The 23,311-nt window shown below is 40.1% G+C and overlaps 1 protein-coding gene across 10 annotated transcripts in view; it reads left to right on the top strand.

The window, feature by feature from the left end:
- LOC115508105 (lysine-specific demethylase 5D) overlaps nucleotides 1–22,693 on the top strand; it is a 42,598-nt gene extending 19,905 nt beyond the window's left edge. For 3 of the 10 annotated variants that reach the window (XM_030306492.1, XM_030306496.1, XM_030306495.1), the window contains exons 11-26: nucleotides 6,426–6,607; nucleotides 6,701–6,863; nucleotides 11,567–11,686; nucleotides 11,810–12,004; nucleotides 12,277–12,458; nucleotides 12,541–12,665; nucleotides 12,789–12,936; nucleotides 17,795–17,891; nucleotides 18,439–18,797; nucleotides 19,207–19,345; nucleotides 19,760–19,939; nucleotides 20,073–20,210; nucleotides 20,401–20,994; nucleotides 21,274–21,343; nucleotides 21,479–21,678; nucleotides 21,789–22,413. In XM_030306492.1, coding sequence (XP_030162352.1) covers nucleotides 6,426–6,607; nucleotides 6,701–6,863; nucleotides 11,567–11,686; nucleotides 11,810–12,004; nucleotides 12,277–12,458; nucleotides 12,541–12,665; nucleotides 12,789–12,936; nucleotides 17,795–17,891; nucleotides 18,439–18,797; nucleotides 19,207–19,345; nucleotides 19,760–19,939; nucleotides 20,073–20,210; nucleotides 20,401–20,994; nucleotides 21,274–21,343; nucleotides 21,479–21,678; nucleotides 21,789–22,142 — 3,246 coding nt within the window. In that variant the 3' untranslated portion in view covers nucleotides 22,143–22,413. Of the gene's footprint in view, nucleotides 1–6,425; nucleotides 6,608–6,700; nucleotides 6,864–11,566; nucleotides 11,687–11,809; nucleotides 12,005–12,276; nucleotides 12,459–12,540; nucleotides 12,666–12,788; nucleotides 12,937–17,794; nucleotides 17,892–18,438; nucleotides 18,798–19,206; nucleotides 19,346–19,759; nucleotides 19,940–20,072; nucleotides 20,211–20,400; nucleotides 20,995–21,270; nucleotides 21,344–21,478; nucleotides 21,679–21,788 lie in introns of all 10 variants that reach the window. The other 7 variants (XM_030306493.1, XM_030306494.1, XM_030306497.1 and 4 more) reach the window with 5 other exon arrangements.
- Nucleotides 22,694–23,311: the final 618 nt, after the last annotated feature.

Below are 23,311 nucleotides of genomic sequence, written 5' to 3'. Positions count from 1 at the left end.
TTACCTGATCTGTCCATTGATGTAAGTGGGATGTTAAAGACCTTTCTGCTTATTGTGTTATCAGTGAGGTCCTTTATGTTTATTATTAATTGATTTATATATTTGAGTGCCTCCCAGTTGGGGGCATAAGTATTTACTATTGTTAGCTCTTCTTGATGAATATATCCCTTTATTATGATATAATGTCCTTTTGTCTTGTTACAGTTTTTGTTTTAAAATCTAGTTTGTCTGATACAAGTATGGCTATTTGGGCTTTCTTTTTTTGACATCCAGTAGCATGATAGATGGTTCTACATCTCCTTACTTCCAGTTTGTAGGTGTCCTCAGGTCTAAAATGGGTATATTGTAGACAGCATATAGATGGATCTTGTTTTTTTATCCATTTTTCACCATGTGTTTTTTGACACATTTGGAACAAGTTAGTCCATTTACATTCAGAGTGACTATTGAAACACCTGAATTTAGTGCCATTGTGTTACCTATAGAGTTGGTGTTTCCAGAGATGTTATCTGATCCTTTGTAGTCTTTGTTGCTTTGGTCTTGGTGGATTTTTTTTTTTTTTTTTTTTTTTTTTTTTTCTTTTTGTTTGTTTTCCTTCCACTCAGAGAGTCCCCCTTAAAATTTCTTGCCTAGCTGGTTTAGTGGTCATAACTCCTTTACTTTTTGTTTGCCTGGGAAACCCCTTTATCTCTCTTTCTATTCTCTATTACAGCCTTTCTGGATAAAGGATTCTTGGCTGCATATTTTTTTGCTATTTAGCACATTGAATATTTCCTGCCAATCCTTTCTGGCCTGTCAAGTTCTTATTGACAGGTCTGCTACTACTCATATATGTCTTCCTTTGTAAGTTAAGGCCCATTTGTCCCTCGCTGTTTTCAGAATTCTCACTTTATCTGTATATTTTGCCAGTTTCACTATGATATGTTGTGGTGTTGACTTGTTTTGTTGATTTTGAAGGGAGTTCTCTGTGCCTTTTGGACTTACTTGGATGCCTGCTTCCTTCCCTACATCACAGAAGTTCTCAGCTATACTATTTTCGTATATACTTTCTGCCCCATTTTCTTGCATTTCTTCTGTGTTTCCTGTGATATGGATACTGTTTCATTTCATGGACTCACTTAGTTCTCTGATTCTCCTCTCATGATCTGATTTTTCCCTTTCCCTCTTCTCAGCCTCATTATTTTCATGATTTTATTTTCCGTTTCACATACTTTCTCCTCTGCTTCTTCAACCCTCATTGTGACTATCCAGTTGGTTTTGCATTTCAGTTATAGTGTTATTTCAGTCTGACTAGTTTTTAGGTCTCTCATCTCTGCAGCAAGGGTTTCTTTTGTGTCCTCCATGCTTTTTTTTCAAGCCCAGAGAGTAGTCTTATTGTTCCAAATTCTTGTTCAGATAAATGGCTTATATTTGTTTTGAGCAGGTTCTTGACTGTGATTTCTTCTTGATCTCCTTTTGGGGAGAATTTCTCTGTCTTGTCATTTTGGCTAAGCATCTAACTTCTGCTTGTTATGTTTCCTTCACATGAGAATACTGCTATGTTAGAGGGGAAATAATAAAATAAAATAATAAAATATCCAATTATTGTAGAACTGTTTGTTCCTTTAGTTCCATCATTTTTGCCTCATTTATCTCAGTAGTAATTTTTAGGTGCATATATAATACTTATGTCCTTGATAGAGTATTTTTATCAGTGTATAATGTTTTCTCTGTTTTAAATAATTCTTAAAGTCTGTTTTGTCTGAGAGTAACAGAACTACCTCCATCTCCTTTCATTACTGTTTGCCTGAAATACAATTCTTAATTTTTCAATCCTTTCCTCTTTAGCTTGTTTGTCTTTAGTTTTAAAGCAAATCTCTTTAACTGACTTTTTATAATGGATCATGTCTTTGTGCATGCTTTGGAATTTTTGTTGGCATTTTGCAAATTTACATTTTTAATACAGTAACGCTGTATTTAATATGGAAACGCTGTATTTAATACGGTAAGGCTCATGTTTTTTTCTTGCTGCTTCTTAGGGTTGTATTACTTGTTTTAAGTGACTTTTTTTTTTTTAAGTTTGTTTTATTAGAGACAGTGAGAGGGTGTGTGTGCAAGCAGGAGAGGGGCAGAGAGACAGAGAGAGGGAAAATCTAAAGCAGGCTCTGCATCTGTTAGTGCAGTCTGATGTGGGGCTAAAACGCATAAACTGTGAGATCATGACCTGAACTGAAGTTGGAGGCTGAACTGATTGAACCACACAGGTGCCCCTGTTTTGTTTTGTTTTGTTTTGTTTTCCCCCTGCAAGTGGATCTTGATTTGTTAAAAAAACAAAAAAACAAAAAACAAAAAAACTTTTAGAGGTTAATATATTTCAACAAATGTAAACTTCAACTTTATTCTCTTTCAGTTATCTCTCAGGAGATTTTTGTCTATAGAGTAAATCCTGGCTTACACAAATATTTCAGAATGATAATTTTCTTCATAGGCTTTTTCTAGTTTCTAAATTGTACAATGCAAATAATACAGAGTAATCTCAAGCCACTGAGCTGGACACATCTATGCTTTTCAACAAAATAGCATTTGTCTTTTGATTTTTTTTTAAGTAATATCTATGCACAGCATGGGGCTCAGACTCAGGAGCCCGAGATCAAGGGTCACATGCTGTACTGACTGAGCCAACCAGGCATTCCAAGTTATTTGTCACCATGCCACTGCTGTTCATAACAGCAGTCTGAGGACAGCTTCCATAGACTGTGGGTATAAAGTTCTCTCTTGTCTAGCCAGACAGCGGGACACAGGATGAAAAGCAGAGATGACTGATGTCCAGGAAAAGACAAGAGCCCCCAAATAAGGGTCCTTCCTCATATTTATTAAGATAAGAAGGCTTACAAATGTGATGGGCATGCACAAAGAGACAGTCAGTCGATGAACATGAACTTGGGGATGTGAGGAAACGGGATTTTGAAGACATACGGTGTTTGGGGTTTGGGTTAATATAAAAAAATCCTGGTGCCAGGCAGATGGGCAGATGGTTGTTAATGGCAGTCAGGAGGCACCCTGTCTGTTTAACTTAGCTAAACACAGAGAATGAGACAGATGGGGAATAATCTCGGGCTTCACAAGACACCTTTTCTCCTGTTAGTCATCTCCGCTCTGGGCCTGCAACACAGTGGTCCATAGTCCACTTCACCAATTTACCTAACTTGGCCCTTTTCTTCTGTGAAAGCAGATTTTCTGCTATAGTACTAAATTGGGGGTGCTTCCACCCTGAATATCTAATCTTGTTTATTTCATATACCTATGTATTGGGCACCTTTACACCCATACCTATTTTGGGTCTTTGCCCCTCCCACTCTGTTCTGGGGTTCTGCACCCCCTCTATTCTGGGGTGCCTTTGCATCCCCTGTCTATTTTGGAGTGCCTTACATTCCCTCTCAATTCTGGGTTGTCTTTGTACCCCCCTGTTCTTGGGGTGCCAGTCTGGTTTACCCAAACTCTGGTGTGAGCATTCTATGCCTTTGTACTTCTTTATGCCTTGTTAACACATTGGTGTAAGCCCAGGGGATTCCTAAGCCTATGCCCCACAGACAACTATTTGTTATGCCCATGAAAAGGAAATACAATTACAGGCAATATTCTCTACCACAAACCTATTCAGGGAGCATAACAATGAAACTTCATACTTTGAATGGGAAATCTGTTCCTACAGTTGGCAGGAAGCATCAGAGAGCCCCAGGTCAAATTGGAGCCTGAATTTTCTTGATCATTAAATATAAGATGTATATTCACTGTCAACACCAATATAGTTGTCATTTGGCTAACTGGTAAGCTTAGGAGGAAGCCCACAAATCTGAATGGAGGCAACGTGGTTCAGCATCTTCAGCAAGGGCCAAAACAATCCTTACAGTCTTGGACCATGAGAGCATATTACCAAACTAAATTGCTGAACTTTTTACTTCCAAACCAAGGATACTGTACTTCCATTAAAAAAATTTTTAAGTTTAGGGTGGTGATCAATGAAGTGACTAAACAACATGAGTATCGATCACATAGTTAGACCAGAAAAAGGTTAAGTTTCAGTCTGATAGTCAAAACCAAGAAGATAACAAGATTGATGGCATAAACTTATTACAGGATAATAAAAATCTGGGTATATTTGACTGAGGGTGTTGGGGAAAAACATTTTAGATTAGGAACAAGGGTTCAAGATAAGTTTTGGTTTTATTCTACAAGAAGTAATATATTAAAGTAACTAAGAACAAGGGCTTTAGAATCAGCAAGGTCTGGATTCAAATTCTGGCTTGAACCTATACTTGCTGCTGTGACTTTAGGTAAGAGGCTTATTCCCTCTAAGCCTTCAAAATCTTCCCACCAAAAAAATGGAGATAATATTCACAACCTCAAAATGTTGTAATGATTAAATGAAATAATGTATGTAAGGAAATTAGCAGAGTTTGGTGCATAATTAGCATTCAATAACTGTAGCAATTAATATTTTTATCACCATGATATCACTTCGCAGGAAGCTAAAAGCCTTAATTGATTTTTCTGTTCTTAGGAGGTATTAACTAAGTTCAATTACTGTTTCTTACTGTCGTTTTCATAATTACTTTTGGTCAGTTTTTGATTGCAAAATATTATTTTCACATTTGGAAAGCAGAAAAAATAAATGCGATTAGTTTTATTTATTATTCAATACATTAGAATGATTTCAAGATTAGACTACTTACAGGTGGTGCACCTGTTTTAAGTGACTTTTTAAAATTATTTTTGCACAGACATTTTTTGTCACATTGTCTCTGAGTATTCTTCCATTCTTTACAGATTGGCTATATGACTTTATGACTGTCTATGACTTTTAGTGCTTATATAGGCTATTTGCATATAGGCCTTTATATAGGCTTACAACTCTTTATTTCTTATTTGCACAGAGCTTGAAGTTCAGGCAGAAGTAAAAATTTAGGTACCTTTTCTTAGCTTGTTCCCTACCCTGGATACCTTTCTCCTTGTAGGTTCCTTGGAATGAATATATGGAAGCTTTCAAAACCCTTAATCCAGAAAGCGTCTCACTCTCAACTTTTCCACTGTCTGTTGTTTGTTGCAGCTGCTATGCTTTGTTGTAGGAAGGATTCATTGGTTCATTTGCCTATCCATGTTTTCAAGAAATGTTCTCCATTGCTGATTTTGAATTCAGATCTGAGTTATGCACAGTAAAGATAAGCCTTTTGCATTAATTTTCTTTGGGGGTGCTCCTCCTGACAAGTCAAACAAAATTTTTGAGAACAAGATAAATGTTGTTCTTTCTGGAATAAGGAACCCATGTGACCCATGTAGGCTGCTGTCTTCAAGATTATCACATTGTGGAGTGGGTGGGGGTGGACAATTAAGTTACAATTTCATGGAGCTTTACTATTTTTATTCATTTGAGTTCTCCTGTGGTTTCAGTAGACCTTTGACTATTCAGAATTTTCAAGATGAGTCTAATTTTTGCCAGTTTTTTTGTTTTTTGTGTAGAGATAGGCCTTTAGTCCTGCTTTGACATTTCATTGATGTGCTTTTTCAGCCAAAAATTTCTTATACTTCCCCTAAATGCATTCATAACTTGTGTTTCAAAACACAACATACACAAATGGATGAGATGGTATAAATAGATAAATAATAAATAAGTTTGGTAGTTTGAGAGTGATGGAATGTCTGAAATATTCTGTGGAAAAAACTCAGTATAGCTAAGATTTGGATAAGATTTTGAACACAGTTTTTGTTTCATTATTTGGTCTTGTAATACAGAGGCATGTAAGGGAAAAATACTTTGGTATTTAGGAGATGTAAATACTTAAGGATTAATTAAAGACCTAATTATACCTAGTAATTGCCTGATAATGGGATAATGTGACTTTAGAGAACATCTCTGAAGAGTGCTTATTAGTTTCAGGGCAAATGAATCTTTTTGTTTGTTTCTCTTGGACTTAATTATTTATTTTTAAAAATGTTTTAATGTTTATTTTTAAGAGAGACAGCCTGTGAGTAGGGGAAGGGCAGAGAGAGAGGGAGACACAGAATCCGTAGCAGACTCCAGGCTCCAAGCTGTCAGCGCAGAGCCTGATCCAGGGGTTGAACTAGGGAATTGTGAGGTCATGACCTGAGCTGGAGTCGGATGCTTAACTGACTAGGCATGCAGGTGCCCCATCAGGGCAGATGAGTTTTAATCTGGATTATGAATAATTAATATTTTGAGTTACACTGTTCTCTCTACCCAAAAGAAGATTTGCATTCAGAAATAACATACTTCCTGAGGTACCATGAATACTAAGTCTTTACTCCTAAAGCAAAGCAGATAGCATGTCCTGACAATACAGTTGTCTTCCTGTATGTGCCTGGCTTAGTTTGTCTTCATTCACCCCATCATGCTTCATTCTTAGTCTGGCAAATCTCTTACCTAACAGGAATATGCGACCAGTGGTTGGAATCTGAATGTAATGCCAGTGCTTGATCAGTCTGTTCTGTGCCACATCAATGCAGACATCTCAGGCATGAAGGTTCCCTGGCTCTATGTAGGCATGGTATTCTCAGCATTTTGTTGGCATATTGAGGATCACTGGAGTTACTCTATTAACTATCTGCACTGGTGAGTTGGGCCCAAATGGCTGGGATGGATATTAAGACTTCTGCCATGTGCAAGGATATGCCCAGACTCTATGTCTCCTCTTTACCTGAGCAGGGGTGAGCCGAAAACCTGGTATGGGGTACCTTCACTGGCAGCAGAGCAGTTGGAGGAGGTGATGAAGAGGCTGACACCCGAGCTATTTGATAGCCAGCCTGACCTGCTACATCAGCTTGTCACACTCATGAATCCCAACACCCTCATGTCTCATGGTATCCCAGTGAGTACCTGGAAATAAGGTGCAAAACAGATTTAATGCCTGTCCTAGTGTGGGAAGGGAATAAGGAAGAACTTCCCTTTGGAGTAAATAAAGTTACATGCATTTTGATATGGAGATCAGGTTTAGTCTCATATGTCTCTTTTCTTGTCTGTATTGCGGTCAAGCTGCAATCCTATTTGGAGAACTAGTATATCATTAAAAGGAAGAGAAAGGATAGTTATTAATTAACATAAAAGTTAAAAGCTGGACTGTGATACTCCTAGGCTAGGATTGGTTTTCTATTAACGTCAATGGGTATAAATTGTAATTTTATGAAGCTTAAATCGGAGTCAAGAAGTGGTTTCAGATTTGAGAATATCAAGGATTGATTTATATTAGCCAATTTTGCAAAAGCCAGCAGTCCTGTAGAAGGTAAAGCAGTGCACTATCTCTGCAGCATGCTGTAATTTTCTGATATGTACTTCTGTAAGGTCTAGGTCAATTTCTGTACAATATCTTTAATAACTCCTGTCCGTTTTTGTTTTCCATCTTCATAAAATGATCTTGGCATCTTCAGGGCTTCCCTCCATTACAGACATTCTATAAATTCTTACTTGCATGTGATTTTCCTTCTTTAACATCACTATTGTCTCATAAAAAACAGGTAAGTCTGAAAATTGATGTATAATGAAATCAGACAGCTGTTTAGTTGCACCATTTGTCCTCTCTCCTGCTTCTTGCTAATGTTTTTTTCTCCCACATATATTCAGCACATAGTTTTTTATGGTATTCTCTTACCTCTTTTTTATTTCTGTTAACTTGGCAGTAGTATACCACTTTCATTTCTCATTTGAATAATTTGAGTCTTTGGGGTACCTGGGTGGCTCAGTCAGTTGAGCGTCCAACTTCAGCTCAGTTCATGATCTCACAGTTAGTGAGTTCGAGCCCCATGTCAGGCTCTGTGCTGACAACTCAGAGCCTGGAACCTGCTTCTGATTCTGTATGTTGCTCTCTCTCTCTGCCCCTCTCCCACTCATGCTCTGTCTCTCTCTTCTCCAAAAATAACTAAACATAAAAGAAAATAATTTGAATCTTCCTCAAATTATAATAATTATATAAAAGATATATCTTTGCCTTAATGTAGCTAAAGGTACATCAGTTTTGTTACTCATTTCAAGGAATTAGCTTTTGGTTTTGTTCATTCTGTGTTATTTTTCTCTTCTGTATTTCATTTATCTTCTTGATAAATTTAGCTTTTATCCATATATAATTATCTCAGTTATCAGTATATCCTTCAGTTCAGTTATTTACTTCAAGCCTATATTTTCTGTTAATACGTAGTCACTAGCTCTGTTAGTCACCATTATACGTGGAATAAATTTCTCCACTGTTGCACTTTTAAACTATTTCTATCCACATGAGTTTCTAATTGACAAGAGTTGAACAGTGTTTTCTGTTCATTCTGTAGTTTTTCTGAGTGTGATTTTTAAAAGTACCTGTAATTATCAGTAGGGAAGGATTTATTTCTGCCATTCTGTTGTTTTCTATCATATCTTTTTTTGATCCTCAATTCTATTACTTTCTTCTCTGTTGTTAATTGGTTTATTCTAGTATATTGGTTTAATGCTTTGTTTATTGTTAATGTTTTAGTTATTGCTTAATGGTTTGTTTGGTGATTACAATTACTATTTTAATTTATATCTTTGTAATTTAAATTAATGCCAACTTATCTTCAATAGTAAATTTCAAAAAAAAAAAAAACAACACCTTTATTCCTTGGTAGCTCTGTATTCTTCCTTTCTGTTATTCTAACAAATTACATCTTTATGCATTCTTTGTCCATTAACATAGTTTTATATTTATTGTTTATGCACTTTCCAGTTACAAAGAAAATAGAAGTCATAAATAAAAATACAATACTGGTTTTTACATTTGTCTATAGAAATACCAGGTAAAGTACTGGAATGCTCTTTCATCTCGAGGATTTTCCTATAGCATTTCTTATAGAGCATATCTATGGGAGATAAACTTCCTCAGTTTGTTATTTACCTGGTAGGTCTTAAGGCGTTCGCGGGGGAGGTTTTCTGCTGTGGTGTGTTGAGGGGAGGGCGTTGGGGGAGGGAGTGGGAGGGGGGGAGGGGATGGGAGGGGGCGGGGGGAAGAGGAGGGGAGAGGGTGAGAGGGGAGAGGGAGGGGGAGGGGGAGATGGAGGGGAGGTGAGGGAGGGGGGGGAGGGGGGGGAGGGATAGTGGAGGGGAGGGGAGGAGGGAGGGGAGAAAAGAAGGGAAAGAAAGCAAAAGAACAAAAGGAAGGAGGGGGAAGGGCGGGGAGAGGAGAGGAGAGGAGAGGAGAGGAGAGGAACGAGGCTATTCTCTATCTTCTCTTCTTTCTCTCTCTTCTCTTCTCTTCTCTTCTCGCCCCTCCCCTCCTTTCTTTTTTCTTTTCTTTTCTTTTCTTTTCTTTTCTTTTCTTTTCTTTTCTTTTTTCTTTTTTCTTTTCTATTTAGTTTTCTCTCTCTTTACTTTTTTCTCTCTTTTCTTCCCTCCCCTCCCTTCCTCTCATCTTTCTTTAATTTTATCCTTTAGAAATGTTATCATATGCCCTCTGACATCCCAGATTTGTGATGAGAAATCTGATAATCTTACTGAATATTCATTATTGTAAGATGAATTATTTCTCTTTTGAGTATGTCAAGATTCTTTGTCTTTAGCTTTTGACAGTTGATTATACCTGATTTTGTCTTATTTCCATGTGTAGATTCAGTCTTTTCCAAAACTTGGGACTTGTTCAGCCATTATTTCTTAAAGTAGTCTGTGTCTTCTTTTTTTAAGTGTCTTTTCTTTAACCGTCATGAACAGTGCTGCTATGGATATCCGTGTGCAAATATCTTTTTATCTTTTGACTCCTTGCTTTTCATTCTTTAGGTTATATAACCAGAAGTGGAATTACTGGGTCATATGCTATTTTTATATTTAAAATTTAAAATTTTCCATAGTGGTTGCATCAGTTTATATTCCCCAGTGTTTCCTTCTGTTCTTTCCCTTGCCAACCGTGTCATTTTCCTGTTTACAAAGAATTTTTTTTATTATGGCTGGAATAGTGGTCAGAAGTATATCTTCTGGCTATAATTTGCATTTCCCCAGTGAATAATAATATTGTGCAGCTTTTCAGAACTTGAAGTAATCTTGTCAAATCCACAGTTCTTCCTGTTTGTTACCATGGACTTTTCCTTAAAACCAAAAAACAAAACAAAACTGCCTCCTAGTCTTTCGTGGGTCTGTTTTGAGCCCTTTTTGACTACTTTGTGAAGCTGTTTAATATTGATTTAGCCTTCAGCTTCTACTTGAGTGGAACCTGAAAGTCAACCAGAGATGGAATTTAATACCTTTTCAGGTTTTTCTTAGCATGTATATAGCCTTCTCAATTCCCAGAATACATGTAAATTTTTCAGAGCCCTTGTTTTCCCAAGTGTCTCTTCTGCCTTCCTTTCCTTTCCAGTCATTTTAGAATTTCTCTTGTTTGTCCATTCTCTTTTACCACAGGTGTCTATGGCTAATGCATTTGTGTTTATATATTTTCAGCCAGCAGAGCCTAGGAGTCCACTTTTCTTTTGGGCAGATTCTGAGGCAGTTGAAATAATGGCAGGTCTTTGAGCCAGTTGTTTTTGGGAGCCATCAGTCAGGCCAACACACACAGCCTCAGGTCTTTGAAAACAACAATGCATGTTGTGTTCCATGGCACCAGCAAGTTGCACTAGGATTTTGACACTACTGTTTCCCAGGTAGCTGGTGATACTGGTTGGGGGGATTCTAGGCAGGAAAGATAACACTACTACAGAGTTCCTTTACCAGAATTTAAAAGTTTTTTTTTTTTTCCCTCCATCAAAAATCCTCCTAGTATTGGTAGTTAGTGATTTTATTACAGAATTTTTAAAGTACTTTGATACTTTTTGCTAACTTAATTATTCTTTTATTGGAGGGATGGATTTTGGAGTATCCCTTTCATTATTTGTGTTGATATCATGCCCTGATTTTTTAAAGTTTATTTATTTACTGAAGAAGCTAAGAATCTTTCTGTTGTTGTTGTTGTTGTTGTTTTATTTTTGAGGCAGAGACAGAACATGAGCAGGGGAGGGGCAGAGAGAGGGGAGACACAGAATCCAAAGCAGGCTCCAGGCTCTGAGCTGTCAGCACAGAGCTTAACACAGCTTAACCCACTGAGTCACCCAGGCGCCCCAAGAATCTTTATCATATGTTTGTGGAAGATTCGTATTTCCTTCTTCAACTGCACATAATTTTTCTTTGTACTTTTCTCTGCATATCATCACTTTTAAAGTTCACAGTTTTTTGTGTTTTGTAAGGTATACATACGTGAATATAGAGTCTGTGGCTTTTTCCACTCATTTCCCACATCTATAACAAAATTCAAAGACATTCTTTTTTTTTTTTTTTTTTTTCAACATTTATTTATTTTTGGGACAGAGAGAGACAGAGCATGAACGGGGGAGGGGCAGAGAGAGAGGGAGACACAGAATCGGAAACAGGCTCCAGGCTCTGAGCCATCAGCCCAGAGCCTGACGCGGGGTGCGAACCCACGGACCGCGAGATCGTGACCTGGCTGAAGTTGGACGCTTAACCGACTGCGCCACCCAGGCACCCCTCAAAGACATTCTTAAGTCCACATTCTATTTAGTCCTGGGCCACACTCCCTTCTCTCCTTTTCAGGTTGTCCGCACAAACCAGTGTGCAGGAGAATTTGTCATCACATTTCCTCGCGCTTACCACAGTGGCTTTAACCAAGGCTATAATTTTGCTGAGGCTGTCAATTTTTGCACTGCTGACTGGGTGAGTCCAGAGTGTGGTAAGCTTGTAGATAGAGAGGGATAAAGAATGTGGACAGAGATCATTGTGGAGAAGCTAAATACTGTGGGCTGCAGATGGCCACACACAGTCTTAAACTACTTGCAGCTACCTACTGGACGCCAGTGCATTGAACACTACCGCCGGCTCCGGCGCTACTGTGTCTTCTCCCATGAGGAGCTCATCTGCAAGATGGCTGCTTTCCCAGAGAAGTTGGACCTGAATTTGGCTGTGGCTGTGCACAAGGAGATGTTCATTATGGTGCAGGAGGAGCGACGTTTACGAAAAGCTCTGTTGGAGAAGGTGGGTGGTGGGCAGCACGGCTTAGAGATTCAATAAAGTAGACTGCGGAAGGGAGACATACAAATTGAGTAGTCATTCTGTGCCTCGTGTGTGACTCATACATTTTGAAGTGGAAAGACAGAAACTGTATGTGTTTATATTTTTTTCTTCCACTTTCTCTACAGCTGTCCTTACAAGGTTGAGCCCACAACAGGGGCTCAGTGTTGGCTGAGGTGGGGTGTCCACAACCCTGCTCCTAGTCTTTAAAGTATATATGGATTGAACACCCCCAGGGCATCACGGAGGCTGAACGAGAGGCTTTCGAGCTGCTCCCAGATGATGAGCGCCAGTGCATCAAGTGCAAGACAACATGCTTCCTATCAGCCTTGGCCTGCTATGACTGCCCAGATGGCCTTGTCTGCCTTTCCCACATCAATGACCTCTGCAAATGCTCTAGTAGGCGGCAGTATCTGCGGTGAGCATGGGGCCTACTTGGAGGACATCAAGGAAGTTACAGAGCTGGGCCAGATGTGTTTTTCCCTGCCCCCTTCCTCTAGGTATCGGTACACCTTGGATGAGCTTCCTGCCATGCTGCATAAGCTGAAGGTTCGGGCTGAGTCCTTTGACAACTGGGCCAACAAAGTACGAGTAGCTTTGGAAGTGGAGGATGGCCAGAAGCGCAGTAAGTGATGAGAAATGGAAGGATCCATGGGCATGCTCTGTTTCTTTTCTTCATCACCCCAGATACCCTCTGCCAGCTTTTGCTAATACTGTCTACCTCTTACAACTATTACTCTGTCTTCAGGCTTTGAAGAGTTAAGGGCACTGGAGTCTGAGGCTCGTGAGAGGAGGTTTCCTAACAATGAACTACTTCAGCGATTAAGGAACTGCCTAAATGAAGCAGAGGCTTGTGTCTCCCAAGTCCTGGGTCTGATCAGTGGTCAAGAGGCCAGGTATGTTGGAAAACAGGGCAAAAAAGGATGGTTGTATATGAAAATGGACAACAAAAAAGGGTAGGCCATAAATAATGCATGTAGTAGAAGTTAATAGTTTCTTTGTATGAGCATATTACTATCCAAAACTTACATGGATAACTTAAAGAAGCATACTTATACTGTCAGTGACAATGGGAATGAAAATACAGTACAAAAATTGCAGTTCTGTCCTACTTGTTAGCACATTTCATAAAATTAGGGCATCAGGTTTCCACAAAATTAATTATTGGCTCTGTAGGTACATACAGTTTTAGGGCTTACATTGTCTTTAGTTTTTAGTTGCCAAATGTATATAATTATAAATAAGTTTATTTTTCTAAAAAATGTATGATTATATGCATATGCTTTGTAAATTTCAGGTAAAAGAAAGCTGGAACTATTAATATTTCAAAGTCCTATTTTGTCAAATTCAGAGAATTTTTTAAAAAAAATTAAAGGTCAAAAGTAGTAATGAATTTCCTTTTCATAATCAACCTCTTTTCCTTCTCTACTTCAAAAGAAAGGAAATTTTTCCTACCTTGACCTAGTGATAACTCGTATCATATGGCCATGGTTTTTAGTATTTATGATATTAATCTGTGTCAAGTTCTAATCCATCTAACTTCAGCCCTCTTTAAATCCTCTTTCTTACAGACAATTATACCCAGAAAGTATGTCCAGGAATTTGTTACTTAGATTATTCCATTTTTGATATGATGAACTCTTATTTATGCCTCTTTTTGCCAGATCCTTTAGCTAAAGTTAGGTGTATTTGAAACTTTTCTTTCTTCTTGAGGTAGCCATTATTGTAATATATTCCCTCTTATGACCATCTTTACCATATCCCAAAGGTTTTGCAATATCATGTTTTCATTTTTATTTGATCCCATGTACTTTTTTTGTTTCTCCTCTAATTTCCAAGTTAACCCATTCATTCTTTAATAGGGTGTTCTTTAATCTCCATGTATTTCTGGTTTTCCAAATTTTTCCTTGTGGTTGACTTCAAATTTCATATAGCATTGTGTTCAGAAAACACATATGCATGAGGGGCGCCTGGGTGGCTCAGTCGGTTAAGTGCCCGACTTCGGCCCAGGTCATGCTCTCGCGGTCCGTGGGTTCGCACCCCGCGTCGGGCTCTGTGCTGACAGCTCAGAGCCTGGAGCCTGTTTCCGATTCTGTGTCTCCCTCTCTCTCTGCCCCTCCCCTGTTCATGCTCTGTCTCTCTCTGTCTCAAAAATAAATAAACGTTAAAAGAATTTTTTTTAGAAAAAGAAAAATGCATGATATGATCTGGATCTTTTTGTACTTGTTGTGGGCTGATTTGTGTCCCAGTTCTGGATATGCAGCTTTGTTCTGGAGAATGTTCCATGTGCACTTGAGAATAATGTGTATTCTGCTGTTTTAGGATGAAATGTTCTCAATATATCTGTTAAGACAAGCCAGTCCAGTGTGTCATTCAAAGCCATTGTTCCCTTGTTTTTCTGCTTAGATGAGCTATGAGTGGACTATTAAAATCTTCTGTTATTATTATATTATTAGCAGTAAGTTAATTTATGTTTGTTATTAATTGATTTATATATTTGGGTGCCCCCAACTTGTAATAAATATTTACAATTGTTAGGTCTTCTTGGTGGACCCCTTAATTATGATATACTTCATCTGTTGTTATAGTCTGTGTTTTAAAACCTAGTTTGTCTGTTGTAAGTATGGCTACTCTGGTTTTCTTTGGTTTGTCAGAACCATGATTATTTGTTCTCTATCTCCCCTTGGTCTTTAGGTCTAAAATGAGCCCCTTATAGGCAGCATATAGATGGTCTTGTTTTTTATCCATTCTGATACTTAGTGTCTTTTGATTGGCACATTTAGTCCATTTACATTCAGAGTGATTGTTGAAAGACAGGAATTAATGCTATTAATGCCAACAAAGGTTGGTGTTTCTGCAGATATTTTCTGGTCTTTTGTAGTCTTGTTGCTTTTGGTCTTTTTATCCCCACTCCAAGAGTCCCCTTTAATATTTCTTGTGGGGCTGAATTAGTGGTTCCAATTTCTTTAGTTTTTGTTTGGGAAAGTCTTTATTTTTCCTTCTGTGCTGAATGATAGCCTTGCTGGGTAAGGAATTCTTGGCTGCATATTTTTCCCATTTAGCACATTTAATATATCCTGTGAATTCCTTCTGGCCTGCCAAGTTTCAGTGGACAGAATTGGTGTGATCCTGATCTGTCTTTCCTTATAGGTTAAGGACCTTTTTTTCCCCTTACTGCTCTCAGGATTCTTTGCATTTCTGTGTATTTTGTGAATTTGACTATGGTATATCTTGGTGATGGTCAGTTTTTGTTGAATCCATTAGGAGTTTCTCAGATTTCAATGTCTGTGTCCTTCCCCAGATTGGGGAAGTGTTCAGTTATAATTTTCTCAAATAAACCTTTTGCCCATTTTTCTTTCTCCTCCAAGACTCTTAATGATACAAGTGTTACTGTGTTTTAATAAGTTTTAATAAGTCACTGTTTATTCTCTTTTCTTTTTAGTTCCATATCTTCCATCATTTTATTTTTTATGTAGCTAATTCATTCCTCTGCCTCATCCATACTCATGTTTATGGCCTCTATTTGAGGTTGCTACTTGATTATAGTTTTAATTTTGACCTAACTAGACTTTAGTTTTTGTTTTGTTTTTTTTTTCTCTGCACAAAGGGAATCTCTAGTATCTTCTATGCTTTTGTTCAAGCTTAGCTAGTATCCTTATAATTGTCATTTTAAATTCTAATTCAGGCATCTTGTATCTGTATTGATTAGATTACTAGCTGTAATTTCTACTTCCTGTCCTTTCTTTTGGGGTCAATTCTCCCATCTTGTCATTTTGTTCAGAAAAGAAAAAAAACAAAAACAAAAAACAGATCTAGCTGTGTTTTGGTTGGCTTGTTAAAAGAAGCTAAGTCCAAAACATAGCATTAGAAGAATACATGTATATGAAGTAAACAATAAAAAACAGAAAATTTAGAAATTTTGTATTTTAAAAATACTAAAATAAAAAAGACACTAGATCTTATTTCCCATGTAGCTGAAGCTTTCCAGTGCTACTGATTATAATCAGTAGACTAAGTGCTTCAAAGTGGTTTGTGCTGGTCTTCTGGGGGAGGGGCCTGCAGCTCTGATTCTCAGGTGGACTTGCCCTAGTGGAGATGTGTCTGGAGGTTGGGGCAAGCAGGGCTTGGTGTAGAGGCTTTGGTCTCCACTTGGTGGTGTGGTTTAGCTCACTGAGGTGGATCCCTGCTGGTAAGCAGGGGCTTTGTCCAGCTCTTATCTCTGGAGGGGGAGGTCCTACCACTCTTCAGGAAGCACTCCTGGACAAGGAAACATCACCCTCCTGTGTTTCAGCTTCTGTCAGCTCCCTGTTTGCACTCTGTCTGTGTTCCAGTTGTCTATGCCAGCAGCACAGCCCCCTGTGTTTTCTGTAAGGCACTGCTGTGTTTCAAAACTCCACCAAGGCGTGGCCCCACCCTGATCCTCTGAGGGAGGGTCTTGCCGTGCTGTTGCTGGTCGGCTTATCCCAGAAAATAGTCTTGGTACTGCATAGTGGTTTCCAAGTTTTTTGTAAATCATGGCAGGCAGCCAGTGCCAGGGTTTGCTGCCTCAGCCAACATTTTTGTTTCTGTACGTTGAACAGAGCAGCTCATTGGTGCTCCCACGTTTCTTTGTCCATGTAGAGTCTCCATCATCTCTACCACATCAATGCCAGGCAGGGGAACTATTTCTCCTTTTGAGACCCAGGGGATCCTCGGAATGCACTGCCTGTTCTCAGGTCTCCTTCCTTCTTCCCCAGGGGACCACTGGTAATGTCACCCGGCAGGACCCTGGGATGGTGCTGACCTCTGAAACTTGAGACTCTAGACTCTGCTGTTTATAAAACCCTTGTGGGATTTAAATCCTCCCCTTTTTTTCCCAGTCAGTGGTTTTGGGGAACAGCTTTTCCCACAATATCCCTTGGGAGTGTTTCATTCTTTTTTGCGTTGTCTCTGTCTCCTCTCTCAGCTGTGTGGGCTCCCTGTTCTCCTCAACACCTGTGGCTCCTTTCTCCCTCAGATCAACTGTCTGCAGTTCCTACCTTCCATCAGGTGGTCATTCTTTCCGCTTGTAGACATCAGCTTTGTTTTCCCAGACTTCAGATCACTTTTTTGGGTGTTCAGAATGATTTTATACTTAGCTGTGTTAAAGGTAGGAGGCAAGCTTACTCCTCCACCAGCTTAACCAACTCCTTATTTCTGTCTTCTGCTATTTTCATTTTTTTGCATCATCACAGAAGTCTTTGTTTCTTAATTCCTTTTGTGTTTTTTTTAAAACCTCTGATATTTATGTTAATTGTAATTACCAGATGTTTTATTTTTACCTTTACTGTGAAAACTACTACTCTTAGATCCTATTGAATTTTTAGTTTTATGTTTTCTTATTCTTCATTTTCATTTCTTCATAACTCTTACCTCAAAAAATGTAGAAAACAAAAGCTTTGTAAAGGCCATCTTACATTTTTGTTCTCTCAAAAAGAAATGTTTGCCTTTATTTTAATTTTTCTATCTAGTGATACCTCAGACAGCATACATTTCTTCAGAAATTTGTATTGCCTCACTTTGGTATGTTCAGTCTGCTCTAACAATTTCAAATACAGAATGTCCGCAAGCTTTTTTCATCTTAACTTACTGACTCATAGTGCCTAAACTATAAAGATGATCTTCAAAGATACTACTTAAATGGAAAAAAAAAAATAAGTTGGGTTACTCATAAAGCATGCATTATGGCCTTCGCAGGTTCAATGAATGAGTCTTTTTTTTCTCTGACTCCTACAGGATAGAAACTCCACAACTGACCCTGACTGAGCTACGAGTCCTTCTTGAGCAGATGGGCAGCCTTCCCTGTGCCATGCATCATATTGGGGATGTCAAGGTGAAGAGGGGATACGAAAAGATATTAGCAAATCTGAGATAGTAGGGAAACTTGGGAAACTAATTGTTCTAATTAGCTCTTTATAATACATTTTTCTTAGAAGCTGTAAAGAAGGGTGGTTCAGTGCTATCTCTTTTGTAATTGCTGTATAGCTACATCACAGTATACTCCATAGCTGTATAGTTCAAGAAGATAATGTCCCAAACAGAAGTAATTCAAAATACTAAACAGAGGGCTATACAACGATCTGGCTCACGGGATTGGAGAATGTGGAAGAAATGAGGTATTGTTTTTAGAATTTAGGGTCTCAGGAAGCTTTCTAGAAAGATAACATGGTGTGAAAGTGGGCCTGGAACAGTAAATTTGAGATAAACTACAGGAGAAGCAGGGGGAATTACCAAAGAACTTTGTTGATATTAAGTAGATCTTGTCTCATTACATGGTTGATGATAAGTGTAAAGGCCTAAGAGAGAACATGGGGAACACATGGAAGTGGTTGCATATCTGGATGGCTAAAGAGTCTCTTCTTTATCCTATATGTCTGCAGGATGTCCTGGAACAAGTGGAGGCCTACCAAATTGAGGCCCGGGAGGCCCTGACCTTACTGCCCCCCAGTGTAGGGCTATTGCGGTCCTTGTTGGAGAGGGGGCAGCAGCTGGGTGTACGGGTGCCTGAAGCCCATCAGCTCCAGCAGCAGGTGGAGCAGGCGCAATGGCTAGATGAGGTGAAACAAGCACTGGCCCCTTCAGGCCAAAGAGGCTCTCTGGTCATCATGCAAGGGCTCTTGGTTACAGGTGCCAAAGTAGCCTCCAGCCCTTCTGTGGACAAGGCCCGGGCTGAGCTTCAGGAGCTGCTGACCATTGCAAAGCGCTGGGAAGAAAAGGCTCATTTCTGCCTGGAGGCCAGGTGGGGCCCAGCCTGTCCCCATACATACTCTGACTCCAGTTCTGAGAGTTTGGGCTTGATCCTAAGATCTGATCCCTAAAATCAGACTCCCAGTTCAACATCTGCTAAACTGTAAAGGATTGGTATGACATGTCATTCAGCCTTTCATTTACTATTCTGCTGTAAGGTAATAATTGATAAAATATTTATCATGCTGGTGATAGATAGTAGACCAGACTTACAAGAGAATCACATGCTGTCAGTGTTAAACATTCCTAAGACTGGAGGGATTATTGCTCAGTTACTATTTTAAACTTTTTGTTGCTTATGCTTTTGATAGTGAAACCTGGGACCACAAAAACAAAACAAACAAAACTGCCTATGTATATAACATTTAAGGGTGGATTCCTCTTTTTCCAAACATTTGTAGACAGAAGCATCCACCAGCTACATTGGAAGCCATAATCCGAGAGGCAGAAAACATCCCAGTTCACCTGCCTAACATCCAGGCACTCAAAGATGCTCTGGCGAAGGCACAGGCTTGGATTGCTGATGTGGATGAGATCCAAGTAAGGACTTTGTGTCATAATTCTCTACTATTCTGCCTTAGGCGTTTTAAATTCCGTTTTCTTGTTCTAATAAGTAGAGGTAGGAGGTTAGAGGTGAGAATATCAGGATTAAGAATAGCAGAAGGAGAACCAAAAACATAGCCCTAGACCTCAGCAGAGACTATCCCAAAGGAAGAGAGCCAGAGAAGGCAAACCAGACAAAATAGTTGATGTGGAATGGGCTATTTTTTTTTTTCCCGTGACAGTGAAGTAGGAGTTCTGGGAGAAAGTGTTTGCTATTCCTTGTTTTCTTTAGAATAGGTCCTGGATATTCCTTACAACTATGCAGGGTGATGCTCACTGTTGATCAGTAGAAATCTAAACATAATAGTCTGTGACATAATTTAATTGAGCTATCTCCTGCCCCTGCTCTAGAACGGTGACCACTATCCCTGCTTGGATGACTTGGAGGGCCTGGTGGCTATAGGCCGTGACCTACCTGTAGGTTTGGAGGAGCTGAGACAGCTAGAGCTTCAGGTACTGACAGCACACTCCTGGAGGGAGAAAGCCTCCAAGACCTTCCTCAAAAAGAATTCATGCTACACCCTGCTGGAGGTAAGGCCTAAAACCATAATGCACAGCCTCTTGTGCCCCTAGCGTGGCTATTGTGAGAATGTGGGGAATTGGGGCACCCAGAGAGGGTTGGGGAGGGGCATCTTGGACATACTCCCCCTGTCTACTGCTTCAGGTGCTCTGCCCGTGTGTAAATGCTGGCTCAGACAGCAGCAAGCGTAGCCGGTGGATAGGGAAGGAGTTGGGCTTGTACAGATCTGACACAGAGCTGCTAGGACTGACTGCACAGGACCTCAGAGACCCAGGCTCTCTGGTAAGGACCTTGGGCATATGTGGGGAGAAGAGTCTGATTATGATAAGAATATCTGAATTGGGTAACCATAGGGAGACACTTGCCTCTGTAAGCCTCAGTTTTCCTGGTTTGTGAGTTAGATGGTAAAGGCACTGGAAAAGGGAATGGAATAGCCTGCTGACCTCCTCTTCCTCTGTCCTGGGCTTGCCAGATTGTAGCCTTCAAGGAAGGGGAACAGAAGGAGAAGGAGGGTATCCTACACCTGCGTCGCACCAACTCTGCCAAGTCCCGTCCACTAGCATCATCGACCACTTCTGCAACCTCCATCTGTGTGTGTGGGCAGGTGCCAGCTGGGGTGGGAACTCTTCAGTGTGACCTGTGTCAGGATTGGTTCCATGGGCAATGTGTGTCAGTACCCCGCCTCCTCAGCTCTTCAAGGCCCAGTCCTACGTCATCACCACTGCTGGCCTGGTGGGAGTGGGACACCAAATTCTTATGTCCACTGTGCATGCGTTCACGGCGCCCACGTCTGGAGACCATCCTGGCATTGCTGGTAGCCTTGCAGAGACTGCCAGTACGGCTGCCTGAGGGTGAGGCCCTGCAGTGTCTCACAGAGAGGGCCATTGTCTGGCAAGGTCGTGCCAGGCAGGCTCTGGCCTCTGAGGATGTGACTGCTCTGTTGGGACAGCTGGGTGAACTTCGCCAGCAGCTACAGAGTGAACCCAGGGGCAAGGAGGCATCTGCCTACCCTTCAGCCCCTGCCTCTCACCTACTCAGAGAAGGCAGTGGCAAGGATATGCATAAGGTTAGCTGCTCTGCCCAGCTCTTACTCTTAAATTTCTGTGTCCTAGCCCTACCCCTATTTAGGCTCTAGCCTGTGTTTATTCTTTAATTTTTAGTCTCTCTTGGTCTAGTCTACCTGTCCCATTTTCTGTCCTGTCCAGATACCTCACTGCTCCGTGCTATCAGTGTATATCTCACTCCTTCAGGAGGGAGAGGGTCACAATTTGAAGTTGGGGCAAGAAAAATACTATCTGGTTTTTCTGTTACCTATTACCCTACCCATTTTTACTTTCCTTAGCAGGTCCCAGGGTTGCTGCCAAATGTGGATGGTGTGACTAGTCATGAGAAGGTAGCCCCTCTGCAGAGATCAGGTAAGATACATAGGTCTAGATTTATGTATGCTGTTGAGTGGATGCCACCAAGATGACCCATTTGGTCCTTGGTTCTGTCAAAATGTTGGGGATAAGACTAGGCTTCTAACTCAGCCTGTCCCTAAAACTTCACAGACCTGGAGGTACTGTCCTCACTGTTACCACACTTGACTGGCCCTGTATTGGATCTGCCTGAGGCAACCCGGGCCCCCCTCGAGGAGCTCATGTTGGAGGGGGATCTGCTCGAGGTGACTCTAGATGAGAACCATAGCATCTGGCAGTTGCTACAGGCTGGACAGCCTCCAGACCTGGAGCGGATCCATACACTTATGGAGGTGAGGAAAAGTGTCATGGGCGGGGCCAGATGGTCAGGCCAGGCAGTCAGGGAGCCCACGCCTGACCACTGGCCTACAAGTGGTTTGTGCTTGCCTGTGTGTCATTGTAGCTGGAGAAGCATGAACATAAAGGAAATCGGACTAGAAGCCGGACATTGGAGAAACGACGGCGACAGCAGCAGCAGCAAACAGATCTGGATAGGCAAAGTAAGGATCTTGTTCAAGAAGAGCTGCAGTCAAAAAAGGCTCGGAGCTCAGGGATTAAGCTTGAGGAGGGCCAAGAAGAACAGTTTGAGGAAGAAACAGATAGTGAAAATATATTCCTGACATCTCCTACAGACCATAGCCCCAACTTGAAAGGGAACCAAAATAGCTTGCAACAGAAAGATTCTGGTCCTACAGCCCCTTTACCTTCTTTAACCCCTTTTCTATACCAGTCCTACCCTCAGCAGGAAGAGTTGTGACAACAAACAGAAAAAGGCTTTTTTAATTTGCTGCCTTTTGAACCTTCCTAGTTCCTGGACTTTGTTTCCTATATAGAATTTGTCAATTCAGAGTTTTGATATCTTGTCTTAAAGACAATGTTTTATTAAGCTCAGTTCCTAAGGCCCTGTGTGCCCCTTCCCAGAAGTTTCTTGCCTGCAGCATGACTGGGACTAGAAAAGAGTGCGTGATTTCCCAACCCAGTTTAATTCTAGACTTGGGCAAATAAAATTTGAGAAAGGCATATATACCTCTTTCTTTTTTTTTTCCTCCATATTTTTCTTGTATTGCTCTTTTTTCTTCTTCTATTTTTAAAATACTTTGGTGCTTCAGGGCTTTTTCTGCCTTTATTCTACCTCCTTTTCTTTTCTCACCTTGTTTCACATTGTAAGAAAAGACATTGTATTGTGTAATTACTTGTTAGTGTCAAAAAGAATACAGCAAAAGAAGTAGTTCTTGGTTCAAGCTGTTATTATGTATTTTAATTTGATTCCCTTTGTTAAAAATAAAACAGCAACTGGTATGTTCTAAACCTGTGGATCTGTATTCTTTGAGTATAACAATTAAGGACTGTAAGTGGTACACTTAAAAACCTAGTTTTAAATTTCTATAATTCTTTATTGGTGGACATGTGAAGAGTTGATTTTTTTTTTCTTTGTTTATTTTTTTTTTTTTTATGAAATTTATTGACAAATTGGTTTCCATACAACACCCAGTGCTCATCCCAAAAGGTGCCCTCCTCAATACCCATCACCCACCCTCCCCTCCCTCCACCCCCCATCAACCCTCAGTTTGTTCTCAGTTTTTAACAGTCTCTTATGCTTTGGCTCTCTCCCACTCTAACCTCTTTTTTTTTTTTTTTCCTTCCCCTCCCCCATGGGTTCCTGTTAAGTTTCTCAGGATCCACATAAGAGTGAAACCATATGGTATCTGTCTTTCTCTGTATGGCTTATTTCACTTAGCATCACACTCTCCAGTTCCATCCACGTTGCTACAAAAGGCCATATTTCATTTTTTCTCATTGCCACGTAGTACTCCATTGTGTATATATACCACAATTTCTTTATCCATTCATCAGTTGATGGACATTTAGGCTCTTTCCATAATTTGGCTATTGTTGAGAGTGCTGCTATGAACATTGGGGTACAAG

Source organism: Lynx canadensis, chromosome Y (assembly GCF_007474595.2).
Source record: "Lynx canadensis isolate LIC74 chromosome Y, mLynCan4.pri.v2, whole genome shotgun sequence".
Lineage (NCBI taxonomy): Eukaryota > Metazoa > Chordata > Mammalia > Carnivora > Felidae > Lynx > Lynx canadensis.
Note: the sequence above shows the minus strand (reverse complement) of the source record. Positions and strands in the feature narration are given on the sequence as shown.